This window comes from Oreochromis aureus, linkage group 3 (genome assembly GCF_013358895.1).
Source record: "Oreochromis aureus strain Israel breed Guangdong linkage group 3, ZZ_aureus, whole genome shotgun sequence".
NCBI classification, from domain to species: domain Eukaryota; kingdom Metazoa; phylum Chordata; class Actinopteri; order Cichliformes; family Cichlidae; genus Oreochromis; species Oreochromis aureus.
The window spans coordinates 48,202,102-48,215,930 of NC_052944.1; the positions used below are offsets into that span (position 1 = coordinate 48,202,102).

A 13,829-nucleotide genomic window follows, 5' to 3' on the forward strand; every position below is an offset into this window, starting at 1 on the left:
TGATCCTTTAATTCAAATACTGAAAAATTACATGATGAAGTTCTTCTTTGCATTCCCTTACCCCTGACTCCTAACCATTCACTGCCTCTCCCTGATCCTGGTTCTGTTGGAGGTTTCTTCCTGTTAAAAGTCAGTTCTTCCTTCCCACTCTCACCACCTGCTTCTCATTGGGCAGAGGTGACCAAACTTTATTCTAAGAGCACCACTGGAAAATCACTCAGGGGTCCTTTGTCAAGCATAAAAATGATACTACTATGCTGCCACCATGAGGTAAAAACAGAAATTACACACAATAGGGTGAATTACACTTTATTAAGCACGGTGGCATGGTGGTTAGCACTGTTGCAGGTCCTGAGTTCACTTCCACCATCAGCCCCGGGTCTTTCTGTGTGGAGTTGGTGTGGGTTCTCCCTGGGTTCGCCGGCTTGCTCCCACAGTCCAAAGACATGCAGTTAGTGGGGATAGTTAATTGATTAATCTAAATTGCCCATAGGTGTCAATGGGGGAGTGAATGTAAGTGCGAATGTTTGCCCTGCAACAGACTGGCAGCCTGTCCAGGGTGTACCTCGCCTCTCGCCCTATGACAGCTGGGATGGGCTCCAGCGTCCCCCGCGAAGGAGAAGCAGAAGCTGATCGATGGATGGATGTCTAATTATATTTATGGTGGCGAGCAATAAACAATACATTTTGAATTAGGAACGACAGGTCATATAAAATCTGACCCAGGGTGATGATTGGCCACCCAGCTAGACTTTGGACAAGCCTGTCAAAGGGGGAATCTGAGTTTTTGGGTCCTCTTGCTAATAGTAGGGCAGATGTGTCAAAATAAAATCCTGCACATCACCTTTCTAGCGTGCATGACATACAAATGCTTAACCAAACAGAAACCTGAAAGTTATCAAGTTTACTAAAAAAAGAAAAAAAATACAGGCACTTTCACCTGAGGTGGAGAGGAAGGTTCTTAGTGAGAGTACTCAGTACTCGATTTCTCACTGTGGGTCCTACCTTGAGTTGCAGATGAGCCTCAGGTGATGCCAGCTCCCCTTCCTCCTCTCTCTCCTCAGCATTTGCCGCCTCCTCCACCTCCTCATTTTCTTCTTCTGCCACCTCCTCCTCTCCTTCCATCTCTCCATCCTCCTTCCCCTCCCCTCCACTCTCTGCATGTCCAATATCATCCTTGGTTGGTTCAAATTGGGTGGTGCCAAAGGGCTCTGAAGGACAGGACTCATCCTCAACAGTTAGTATGGCGACTCTGACTTCCTCTTCATCCTCGCCCCCCCTTCCCTGATGAGGGGAGGAGATGAAGGGAAAAGAGGTGAGAGAAGAAGAGGCAGAGATTGGGGTGTGTCCATTAATCAGCTGACTTCGAGCTTGGTCTCTGGAAGAAGCCTTCATCAGTACTGTTTCCTTTCCCTCATCTTCCTCCTCCATCTTTGTCCCCGATTTAGGTTTTGGAGATCCATCCCTCTGTTCCCCTCTTTCTCTCTCCTGCTCACGTATCGTCTCCTCATCTCCCTCCTCTCTCCTTTCTCGATGTCGTCCCTCCATCAATCATCTACTCTTTCTTCTTAACCAGCACAGGAATGTAGAAGCATCCTAAAAAGACAACAGGGATCAAAACATCAACATCATCATCAACAAAAACAGCAGCACAAACTTCCACTCCCGTTTATGATCGCATAAGCCACACCAAATCACCGCACCACATTCTCCTACACTATTCCATCCCTCCTTGTACCATCCATCTAAATTTAAATAAACTCCACCTCTTATAATTTAATCCCTGGATGCCAGCCTCTCCTTCTGACTGAGGATAACTATTGTAGCAAAATCCAGCATTGAACTGAATAACACCATTCTGTACAAGAAGAGTTGTGTAAGAGCCAATTAGCATGTATGCAGAGGTACAGAAATACCTCAAATCAGTAGGTACAAGTGTTTGGGGGGGTGAGTTTCAACGAAAACAATAAGCAATGCACTAAACCGCCATGGCCTGTATGCACACTTAACACACAAGACTCCACTGCTGAAGAAAAAGCATGTTTAAAGTTTGCTGAACAACATTTAGAGAAGTCTGCGAAATATTAGGAGAATATAAGTCTGTCAGATGAGACCACTTTGTATAACTGAACTCTGGATGCCATAGCGCACTCCACATGTCATAAGACATTGGATGTCACCTGAAAAACACCACACCAACAGTGAAGTTTGGAGGTGGGAATATCGTGGTGTGGATCTGTTTTGCAGCATATGAAGGAAGACTGAATTACAAAATGTACCAAGATATTTTTTATTAAAATCAAAAAACAATGATCCCAAACACACACTGAGAGAAATAAAATAAAGCTGCTAGAATGGCCCAATCACCTGACCTGAATCAACTGAAAACCTATGGAAAGAACTAAAGGTCAGAGTTCACAGAAGGGGCCCATAGAACCTTTGAAGTCTGTGTGGAAGAATGGGCCAAAATCACACCTGAGCTGAGATGAAGCAAAGGCTTTTCTGCCAAGTATTAAATACATTTCAGTAGGTGTGTTCAAAACATTTTCCCTGTGTGATTGTTCGTCATTACATAAACTTTATGGAGATCCATGGTTTGATTTCTTTGCATGTTTGGATTAGATGGGTTGTTACAGACATCTGATGAGATTTCATGTCAGTAGCACCTTTAGAAATAAATTTAATTAGAAAAATTGGTGACATGTTTAATACTTATTCTAGCAGCTGTATATTCTAACTATTTTTAGAAAATATGTGGACAGAGTGGAACTACAGGCTTTCAGGTAGAAGAGGGAGGCGTTATCAGGGTCTGTGAAAGAACAACAGCTTGTTTCAATTTTGAGCCATCTTTTAATATAGAAGAGTGGATTCAAAAACACTAGTGAACACAATTTTTAGGCTGTAAATGTTAATCAATTTCAAAGTAATGGACAAAATAGAAGTTAAATTACTATAAGTACAATCTTGAAAGGTCATTATGCAAGAGACAGGTTAAATAAATCAACTGCTGCAACTACAGAAACCATCAACACAGTAAATAAAGATTCAGTTGACCACTATTTATATAGTGCCAAATAACTACAAGAGTTGACTCAAAGCACTATGGTGTAAGGTAAAGATCGTACAATAATACAGAGAAAACAGAAATCCTCAATCAGATGACCCCTTATGAGCAAGCACTTTGACAGCAGCGGGATGGAAAAAATCCCTTTTAACAGGAAGAAACTCCAGCAGGCTCAGGGAGGGGCGGCCATCTGTAGCAACTGGTTGGGGTGCGGGGAGTAAGACAGGGCAAAGACACGCAGTGGAAGAGAGTCAAAGATTAATAAAACTAATGATTAAATGCAGAGAGGTGTAAAAGATGTGTTAAAACAGGTGACTGAAGAAGAAACAGTGCGTCATAGAAGCCCCAGCTTCAGGCCTTCACAACTAAGGGAGGATTCAGGGTTACACAGTCCAGCCTTAACTGTATGCTATGCCATATCCTCCTGCACTGAGGGCAGCTGTGGATTCCCTTCCTGTCCTCTTCATCCCAGAAACTTTTAATATAGTTCATGCAGTAGCTGTGTCCACAGGCTGTAGTCACCGGATCCTTCAGTAGATCCAAACAGATGGAACAAGAGAAGGTTTCTCGATCCAGCTGAACTCCTTTCTGTGCCATTCCTCCTCTCAGTGTCAGTGACTGTGGGAGTTTCTCTCAGATCCAAGAGAAATAATTTGTAATATGTGTACAGACTGGAGCTGCTATGCTTCAAGTAAAAGGGGGAGTTTTGTTAAAGGAGTGGTTTGAAGCATACACTGCATATTTAACCCATGTTATATAAGAGAGCACCTTTAAAATGCTGGTCAGCACAGTACGTACAGTATGAAAATTCTAATGAAATATGAGTGAAATCAGTCACATGTGCTTTTAACAGCTGACATTTAATGGCACCAATGACAACAATCACCCCCACAACAACACCCAAAGCCAAAATACATTGATTACTGTAGCTAAAGAAGATATTTAAAACTTTTAAACAACTGCTGCAACGAATCCAACCACTAAAACTACACCAACACTTGTGACAAAAGAATGGCAGCCACTTACATGAAGCACCTGCTACAAACAACAGCAGCTCCAGCGATCAGACAAACCAACATCAAGCATCAAGTCAGTCTGGCTAACTTCACAACTTCTGAGCCAATTAGTGAACCTACAGAGCCACTTACAAAGCACATGGCACTCTGCAATCAATTTGTGTAATTTCACCAACACCAGCAATCAAATTCAGATACTACAACAAAATCCCAGAATTATTCAAGACCTTTTCTGCTAAATACCAAAAACAAATTTCTTTCCATGTTGCAGAAACACTTATTCGAACATCTATAAGTAAATAAAATTTAACATTTAAAGCACATTTAATCCCAAAGAAAGTCCAAAACAGAGTGCTGTGATGCACACTCAATCATCCAGGTGAGGAAATCCCAAAAAGTTGGTTCTGTTCATCTGGACGTAGCATTTCATCACTCATCCAGGTGACTTCTTCAGTCTCTGCTGACTCCAGGTTTCCCCTGGAAACATTATACACAGTACATCTGCACAATAACTGAAGCTAGCACCACTGAATGAACAATATGCTGCGAGGTCATTAATATGCAAACTGTCATGACCATTGATCCTTATGAAACAGAGTAGTTCTCAGATTCCTTCTACACATATTCTCACTACTGGCATACAATGACAATAGCAGACTGTCCTCCAGAGCTCATAAGCTGCCAGATTCCAGGCAAATTGAAAAAAACAAAATAAAGTTGATGCTGGTCTGAATTTGATCATGAGATTTTTGACTAAGTGTACAGTTCATTACTGTAGCACAGTGTAAATCTATCAAGGGACTATGATTTTCTCAAGATCTGCTGGATTAGTCTGGAGATTGTTCAGAGTTGGAAAAGTTGAAAAATTGTTTTGTCAAGGACTATCGAAAGACTCTCACACAGGACTCCAAACAGCCGAGTACATCACCATCAAGTGTCAAATGTTGCACTGAATCCCAAAAAAACTAACAACAATCACCAAAAACAGCTTTCATTTTCTTTTTTAAAAGCGCATACTCAGTACTGTGAAATGGTCTGAAGGCTGACTGAAAGGTTGTTCGCTTTTCATAGAACTTCAGCCTGATATAAGCCAGTGGTTACCAAGAACGGTTCATTCTTGCTCTAAGCCAAGAGTTCAATGTCTCAACAGTTCGAGGTCTTCTTTATTGTAGTTTTATTTTTGTTTTAAAATGCACCAAATGTTTTCAGTGGACAAAAGATGTGGACTACGGGGGGGCAGTTTTCACACCAGCAGTCTTTTGCTATGATGAATGGCATTTTCATAGTGAAAAAAAAAGCAAGACCTTCCCCGAAAACATGTCAGATATGTCTGTGTACACCAAGTGCCCATTTTAACTGATTCAACATAAATACAGGCTTTTCTCTTTTCTCTGTTATTGCTGAGAATTTGACTAGCGTTTGAGTAAATAAAACCTCCAATTTTTTTCAGGATAATTTTTCTTCATGCAATGACTAATTGACCTGTAATCTGTCAAACATCAGTCATTTAGAGGCAGACAGAACACCTCAATTAGTTTTAGGCTAACTGACTTTTATACATCCTTCTTTTATCCAGGTAAAAAGGTAAAAGTAAAAAGTCTTATTCAAATTTTTTTTTTTTAAATCTATTTTTTCCAGTAAGACCTGGCCAAGAGTGCAGCAGAAATCGGAACAAATATAACACAACAGTTTTCTAAAGACAAATTAAGTGGCCGGACTGGATTGAGTTTAATGCAGAACTTATAGTAGGCAGAAAAGAGCCATAAAGACGCTTAAAAACCCAGGTACCACCATAAATAACTATAAGACACTTAAAACAACAACAACAACAACGCGCGCGCGCACACACACACGTAATCACTTTTTCCTGGCCATGTATTTGACACAAGCCGTCCACACAGACAGATGTGCTCACCAACCCTACCAAACCTAACCAATCCCAGAGCCTACAAGAAAACCCGAACATTACCGTTCATACTTGTATAATGAGACTCAAATCCTGCCTGCAACAAGTGTGTGTTTTGATAACTACCCACATGATGTCGTACTTCAAACTGCCTGCAGCTAAAAAATATCGGGTATCTCTATAGTAAATATCGATATCTCCGTCATTTTTACAACCACTGATGTATTTCCCACTCACTAAAACATCAATAAGACTATGTTAAAAGCTTTAAACCGAGACGGACTTACGTTTTGAGCTCTCCTCTCGCTCCTCGGACTTTAAATTTTAAAAACCGGCATTTTCTTCTTCTTTGTTTATTCTTCACAGCAGCTTCAGCGTTTCAGCTCCAAACAAACACCTCGGCTCTGAAGATGTCTCCAGAGCGTTAAAATTACACACTTTCTGCTTCTAAAACCCCTCAAACCTCAGAGAAACTAAACTTTATCCCTTTCTCTTCTCTCTTGTCTCTCTTTTACACATGGAGCTTTGTTTGGCGCGGTTTAATGACGTCAGGCGCCTGAATTACATAACGCTCCGCCATTGTCCAATCAAACGCCTCACAGCTTCCTCTTTGTGTGCTGACGTCTCGTTGTGAAAATCAGTTGTTTAGTTTACTGTGGAAAAACTAAATGTCTGCAAACCTGCAGCTCTCAACTATTATAATAATGGTGGCACAACTTTTTTCGAATTACATTTAGTTATCTAATAATGCACTAATATTAAATACTCTTATACCAAAGCCTATTTATTTCAACCCACAAATGCATTTTCCTCACAGACGTGGCTCCATTTAAGGTTTCACAGAGGTGTACACAATGGTGTAAGATTCATTGCCAAGAAGCACTGTTACAAAAAATAAATGACCAAACACAAATGTCCTTACTTTTTGTGCTAAAATCCAGATTTTATAATATATAAGATTGATATCAGGGCCAGAGCAGATGGACTAGACACCAAGCAACTTTGATGGGGTGAAATTAGACTGAGCTCACTTTATTTCATTACAAAAAAAGAAGAAAAACAGAGAGGATGATTAATGCTGCCACCTTTACAGCCTGCACAATAAATTCAAGCATAAAGAACCTATCTGAAACCACAACATGAACCTGTAATAACCAGACATGCACAGTACGCTCACTGCAAATTTGTTTTGCATGTCTCAAGTGAGAATTGGGATAACACATTTTTTTGTTTAGTTTTTTAACATACGGATTTTAATATTTGCTGCATGTGTGACAATGTTCATGTAAAGTTTCCTTCAGATTGGCCCACCATAACTGGTGGATTTGAGATTTACGTATTATATACATATATACAAAGATGGAGGGTAAGGACCTTGTGTAATACAGCTAACTTGTAACATGTATGAGTACAAGGTAAGGCCGGGAGACTCTGTGATACAACCTGTACCACTAATCTTAACCTGATTTACAAAGAGGAACTTTCTAGTTATAATATTTTAGAATATTCTATATTACAGCCTGCAAATCTAAATTGACACTGATGTTCTTCATTCTTGTATGTGACTGCATCTCCAACCCCTCTCTCTCTCCACTCCACCTCCCAATAACAACGTCCAGTCAGAATCTCTCCACACAGGACCTGCCAGCATAAAGCAGTGGAGGACGGTGATTTCATTATTACTGTATATGTGAAAGATTAGCTGCCAAACAGCACAGTTTACAACAAATGAAAACCAGTCAGCATAGTGCCAAAATTACCGAATATGTGTGAGCTCTACCGGTGGTCACATGTGGCTCGTTGGTCTAGGGGTATGATTCTCGCTTTGGGTGCGAGAGGTCCCGGGTTCAAATCCCGGACGAGCCCGAATTGTTTTCGGATGCTTTAGCTACACCATATCTCATCGCTATGGATGAAAATGTCTAATTTCAACTTAGGAACCCTTCAACATTTATATCATATTTAAGTTAGGCTTTTGCAAAATTAACTTGTATAACTCAAACATTAATTAATTAATAGAAATGATGTACTCAAAAAAACTCATTCAGTCATTAATTGACTAATAAGACTTTCATTGGTGCGGCAGAAAGAAGATAAAGAGGTCATGATACAAATAAGTGACGCAGATTTAAAACACACTTTAACTGTACACTTTAACTATACAACAAAAGTTCAAACTCTTCTGATAATGCGAGGACGTTGCTGTGACTTATAAAGTGTCTGCTTATTTTTATCTGTTCTCTAAAAAGCATCAATAACATTAGTTTAAACCCCTTGAAATTAATAGCTAACTTGAACCTTCTGATCCACTAGTCTGCTGGTATATTGCGAGTCGCCAGCTGAGAAGCTGATGAACTTTATTATTTTAGTTTGTTAAAGATTTCTCTTCCTATTCTGATCGAATTGGGCTTCAGTGTTTTATTACAGCTCTAGATCCAGGTGACAGCAAATCAAAATGATGTTACCTGTGAGTGTCCAGCTGCAGCCTGTGTTCAGTTTAAATATTGTTATACACCGATATGGATCAGTTTTTTTCACTGTGACATTTAACAAGGATTGAGAGAGGAGGACAGAGAGGGAGAGAGCAAAGAGAAACAGGTAAGAGTGGACATGTGGTCAAATTCACCACAAATGATAAAGCTGTAGATTCTGTTAACCCACATTCAGTGATGATGATTTGACATAACTTAGCCGTGTGTTGTCCTGTTATCAATCACGAATCCCAACCTGCTCTTGTAATAATTATTATGAGAGTATATTTTTGTCATTTACCAGCTAATACAATTCTAGTTTAGTGAGGAAGATGAAGAGAGAGAGGTTGTACAAGAACAGGAAGAACGAGGGAGAAGATAGTGAAGTTAGCTGGAAAAACTACAATTATTCTTCACAAAGTAATTTTTCATGTTTGCTTCGTGTACAGGTTGGTGGAGTGGCAGGGTGATGCTACTTTAAGTGCTTGACGATTTGATGGACTGCCTCTGTCAACTTATCCTTTTTGACACAAAGAGTTCTTTAACTTCTTGAATTGAGGTTTGCAAATGTGAGAAGGGTTGATTACATTTGCAAACAGTACTGTAAATAACCCTAAATACTTTTATTTAGTTCCTTGCACTTCATTTTGGCACTTATCGCTGTTTTCGATTACCAGCTTCCTGTTTGACTTTAGAAGCTTTTATTTTGCAGGGACGATTTCCTGTGAAACACTGTCGGCGCAGTTTTAGTGGCAGTCGCGTGAGTTTGAAGTGTGACGGTGTAACGGAGCCCTTCTTTTGTCATTAGCAGCCCCCTTAATAGAGGCACAAGGTATGTTCATGACGTAGATAAGGACATGTTTATATGTTTTGTGTGACAGATGCTACAGTTAAATTTTATGTTGAAGCTTACTTTATGTTGTAAGGTTTATGATTGTTAAGAGTGTGGATTTTTAACTTACACGCTGTTTCTGTGTATACATCCCCCAGCTCTTATGGTGAGGTTGATGGTTTACTGCCTTTAAGCCTTCAAAACTTCATCAGTAAAGTGTCATCCTTCATTCGGTGGTTCGCTACAAGTATATTCCATATTAATTACGCCCCCCGCCCCCCATCCCCCGGAAGCTGATCATGCAAATGATCAGCTTCCGTTAGTTTGCTCCGTTTCGAGCCTGTTGGTAAGTTGTGGGGAAGAAGTCCTCGCTCTTTTTTTTTTCTTTTGAACCTATAACATTATAAAAGCATTTTTTTAAAATAACTGACCTGTTTGTGATGTATGGCGTGTGCTAAGGAGATTATTGTGCATGTTCACATTGTTTTCTTTTTTCTTTTGCTGACGTGTAAGTTTAATCTGTTCAAACAAACGGTTACGAAAGTAACCAGTGCAGCTCTGCAGAGACCTCAGCAGCTCTTTCCAGGCGTCACTCAAATTATTTCTAGCGTACAGGGGAGGTCAAGTCAGGACAGACACGGTGACAGTTCATGTGTACCTTACATACTTAATAGGAAATCTACTTAGGAAATCATAACATTTGATCAGAAATAATTAAAGAAGAAGGAAAAAAGGGTTGGGAATGGTTTTCAAGGTGACGTGCATCCCTGTGCTCTCATGCAGTTGTATTATTTTTAAAAGCATAATTTAATGACTATTTTGTGAAGGTGGTGAAAAAAGTAAGCAAATCCTTAAAAACTGACATTGTCCAAACATTTTAGCATCAAAGCACTAAAATTGAAAGCACTGAAGCAAAATCATACACAACACATTACTTATATATTGAATTTTATATCACCCTGATGCTGCATCAGATTTTATTTCCTTAATGCTGAGTGAATTTATAAGAAGCGCTGTGATTTTAAAAGTGTGACCTAGAGCCATCTGGTGGACCTTGAAGGTACTGGAGATGGGATCTACAAGAAGTCACCACAAGAGAAATTTAAAAATATATTTTAAGTGTTAGTTTAGTTAAAATTGACATTAAATATTACTCTACTACTACTACTACTACTACTAATAATAATAATAATATAAAATTAACTAGAATAAAAATAAATAAGTTCCATGTTTCCAACAAATTAAATTCTTATCTTGATGCATGCTCAGTCATCCAGGTAAGTAAATCCCAAAAAGTCGATTCTGTTCATCTGGACGTAGCGTTTTCAGAGTGCTACAAAATTCTTGTTAAACACTTTTTTTTTTTTTTTGCATGAACAAACAGATCTTAGGGTCCCAAAGTTCTAATCTTTCTCACTTGTATGTCTAGCTTAGTTTGCAATGTAGCGTTGTCTTCCCTGTCATTACATAGTGGTACCTTCTTCATTCATAATGTTCAATAAAAATTTGATGTTGACTGACTGTTGCTTGTGTTCTCTTGTTAGGATATACAGGTTAAAGATGGGTGAAACCAACATGTGGTCATGTTTCTGAGCTGATGGGCATCATTCACTGCAGAAATGCATGTTTAGACCAGAGATCAAACTAGTTTCACCAAAACAAAAGAAACTCACACAGTCACTGACACTGACAGGAAAAATGGCACATAAAAAAGTTCAGCTGGACCAAGAAACCTTCTCTTGTTCCATCTGTTTGGATCTACTGAAGGATCCGGTGACTACAACCTGTGGACACAGCTACTGCATGAACTGTATTAAAAGTTTCTGGGATGGAGAGGACAGGAAGAAAATCTGGAGCTGTCCTCAGTGCAGGAAGACTTTCACACCGAGGCCTGTCCTGGAGAAAAACGTCATGTTAGCAGCTTTAGTGGAGCAGCTGAAGAAGACTGGACTCCAAGCTGCTCCAGCTGATCACTGCTATGCTGGACCTGAAGATGTGGCCTGTGATGTCTGCACTGGGAGGAAGCTGAAAGCCATCAAGTCCTGTTTAGTCTGTCCAGCCTCTTACTGTGAGAAACACCTCCAACCTCACTATGATGCAGCTCCATTAAAGAAACACAAGCTGGTGGCCCCCTCCAAGAAGCTCCAGGAGAACATCTGCTCTCGTCATGATGAGGTGATGAAGATTTTCTGTCGTACTGATCAGCAGAGTATCTGTTATCTCTGCACAGTGGATGAACATAAAGGCCATGAAACAGTACCAGCACTCAGTGAGTCTACACACTCATCCAGCATCAATATTCGTCCTCTGAGCTACTTTGAGGATGTGACAGCAGCTGTGTCAGAGACCAGAGATAAACTACAGGACATTCTGAGAGAGGAATGGACAAACATCTCACTGACAGTCACTGAAGTGGATGTTTTACTGTCACCACCAGAGCCAAAGACCAGAGCTGAATTCTTAAAATATTCATGTGAAATCACACTGGATCCAAACACAGCACACAGACATCTGTTATTATCTGAGGGGAACAGAAAAGTAACACTTATGAAACAACTACAGTCTTATTCTGATCATCCAGACAGATTCACTGGATGTCATCAGGTCCTGAGTAGAGAGAGTCTGACTGGACGTTGTTACTGGGAGGTGGAGTGGAGAGGGAGAGGAGTTGATGTAGCAGTCGCATACAAGAATATTAGAAGAGCAGGGAGCTTAGATGGATTTGGTTTTGGATTCAATGACAAATCTTGGTCATTACGTTGTTACACATACAGTTATATCTTTTGGTACAACAAGAAGCGAACTGACCTCTCAGGTCCTCGGTCCTCCAGAGTAGGAGTGTACCTGGATCACAGAGCAGGTATTCTGTCTTTCTACAGCGTCTCTGAAACCATGACTCTCCTCCACAGAGTCCAGACCACATTCACTCAGCCGCTCTATGCTGGACTTCGGCTTTTTGAGAGTTTTTTTGGTGAATCTAATAGAGACACTGCAGAGTTAATTGAGCTAAACTAGACAGACGTCTTTGCGGGTTGGTTAAAATTTATGTAATAGTTTCCAGTTTCTTTGGTCTCCATCTTTGGTGCTGACAGCTCATTGTTGTCCTGTTTCTTCTCAGCACAGACATCGCCTGTCAGTCACATTTATCAGTGATACTCTGACATCTCATCATTTGTTGTCTAGTTAATGATCGACTATGTTAGGATCGCGCTCCTTGTCGTGCTTGTTTTGCCATGGAGGCTCTGACTACTCTCCACATGAAAATTTAAACTTCTGTATGCTCGGATTATTTCAGGAACATTTGTGTTGGTGTGACTGATGTTTCTCCTCCACCATATCGGCCTCAATAGAGAAACCAGTAAGCCTTCATTTTCAAACAGATTTTGTAAAGCGACACATCTATAATTACATTTACATTTATTTGTTTACGCTTTCAAATTGATGTAAACTGGTAATTGTCATCATCATGAATCAGGACTGTCCACAGCTTATATTCTGAGACAAGCGCTGAATATGTTCAAAAATTCACTGAAAAATAACTTTATAGACTTTTAATGATTTCATGTTCAACAATCTGAAGATACATGAATACAATTTCAGAAGTTCTTTACATACTGTGTGTTTAACATATAAGAAAACAAAAGCATTTTGGAGCAAATAAGTTATGTGACAAACAGCCAAGTTTGACAAGTGAAATTCTAGTGTGTTATTAGCCTCTTATTTAAACACTAATTAGTACATATTTGTCTAACAAGAGGTTTAGGAAAGATTCAGACTTTTCTTTTTACAATATTCAACAGGAGAAAAAACTTGTACAAAAATAAAGTCCAACCCCCCAAAACAACAAAATAATACAATAAAAATACAAATGCATTTGGTGTGATCGTTTTATTTTCATTGGATTAAACAGTAACAAAGATTAAAATTCATCATCTGATCGATTTTGTTGAATGATGTGGCTCCAAACTTCCTGTAGTCAGACTGCTAACAAAAACAGCTTGACACTTTAATCAAATATTTGCAAAAGTGAAAGGCTTTTCATACTGTATATTGATTGAAAGCAGCATGATTGTAACTAACAAAAAAGCATGTTTATGGCAGTAGTTTCTTATTTTGCAACAAATATGTTAATACTTGGAACAAGATACAGCACCTTTTCTTGTTTTTGTACTCCTGAGCTTCCTTTAGTCCTCACTGTGCTGTCCATTCAATTCAATTCAGTTTCATTTATATTGTGCCAAATAGGAAAAGACAAAAAACAAAAAAAAACCCAGTCTCCTCAAGGTGCTTTTTATATTGTAAAGTAACAAAACTACAATAACACAGAGAAATCAGGGAAAACTCCAACAATCATATGACCCCCTATGAGCAAGCACTTTGGCGACAGTGGGAAGGAAAAACTCCCTTTTAACAGGAAGAAACCTCCGGCAGAACCAGGCTCAGGGAGGGGCGGGGCCATCTGCTGCAACTGATTGGGGTGAGAGAAAGAAGACAGGATAAAGACATGCTGTGGAAGAGAGACAGAGATCAATAAGAGATA

At 39.6% G+C, this 13,829-nt stretch overlaps 2 protein-coding genes and 1 non-coding gene across 3 annotated transcripts in view; 2 read left to right on the forward strand and 1 right to left on the reverse strand.

Moving 5' to 3' along the window:
- Positions 1–6,512, reverse strand: part of LOC116332936 (F-box/WD repeat-containing protein 7-like) — a 50,971-nt gene extending 44,459 nt beyond the window's left edge. Inside the window, exons 1-2 of the mRNA XM_039610442.1 lie at positions 6,274–6,512; positions 1,006–1,596 (exon numbers count right to left, since the gene is read on the reverse strand). Of these exons, the coding sequence (XP_039466376.1) occupies positions 1,006–1,548 (543 nt within the window). The 5' untranslated portion in view covers positions 1,549–1,596; positions 6,274–6,512. The remainder of the gene's footprint in view (positions 1–1,005; positions 1,597–6,273) is intronic.
- Positions 6,513–7,780: 1,268 nt separating this feature from the next.
- trnap-ugg lies at positions 7,781–7,852 on the forward strand. The gene has a single exon. It is a non-coding gene; the product is annotated as a tRNA-Pro (tRNA).
- Positions 7,853–11,677: 3,825 nt separating this feature from the next.
- Positions 11,678–13,603, forward strand: LOC120439451 (tripartite motif-containing protein 16-like protein; the record flags this gene model as incomplete). Its single annotated transcript, XM_039610445.1, has 1 exon — positions 11,678–13,603. A coding segment is annotated over one exon (627 nt), but the record flags the coding sequence as incomplete, so codon positions are not given.
- Positions 13,604–13,829: the final 226 nt, after the last annotated feature.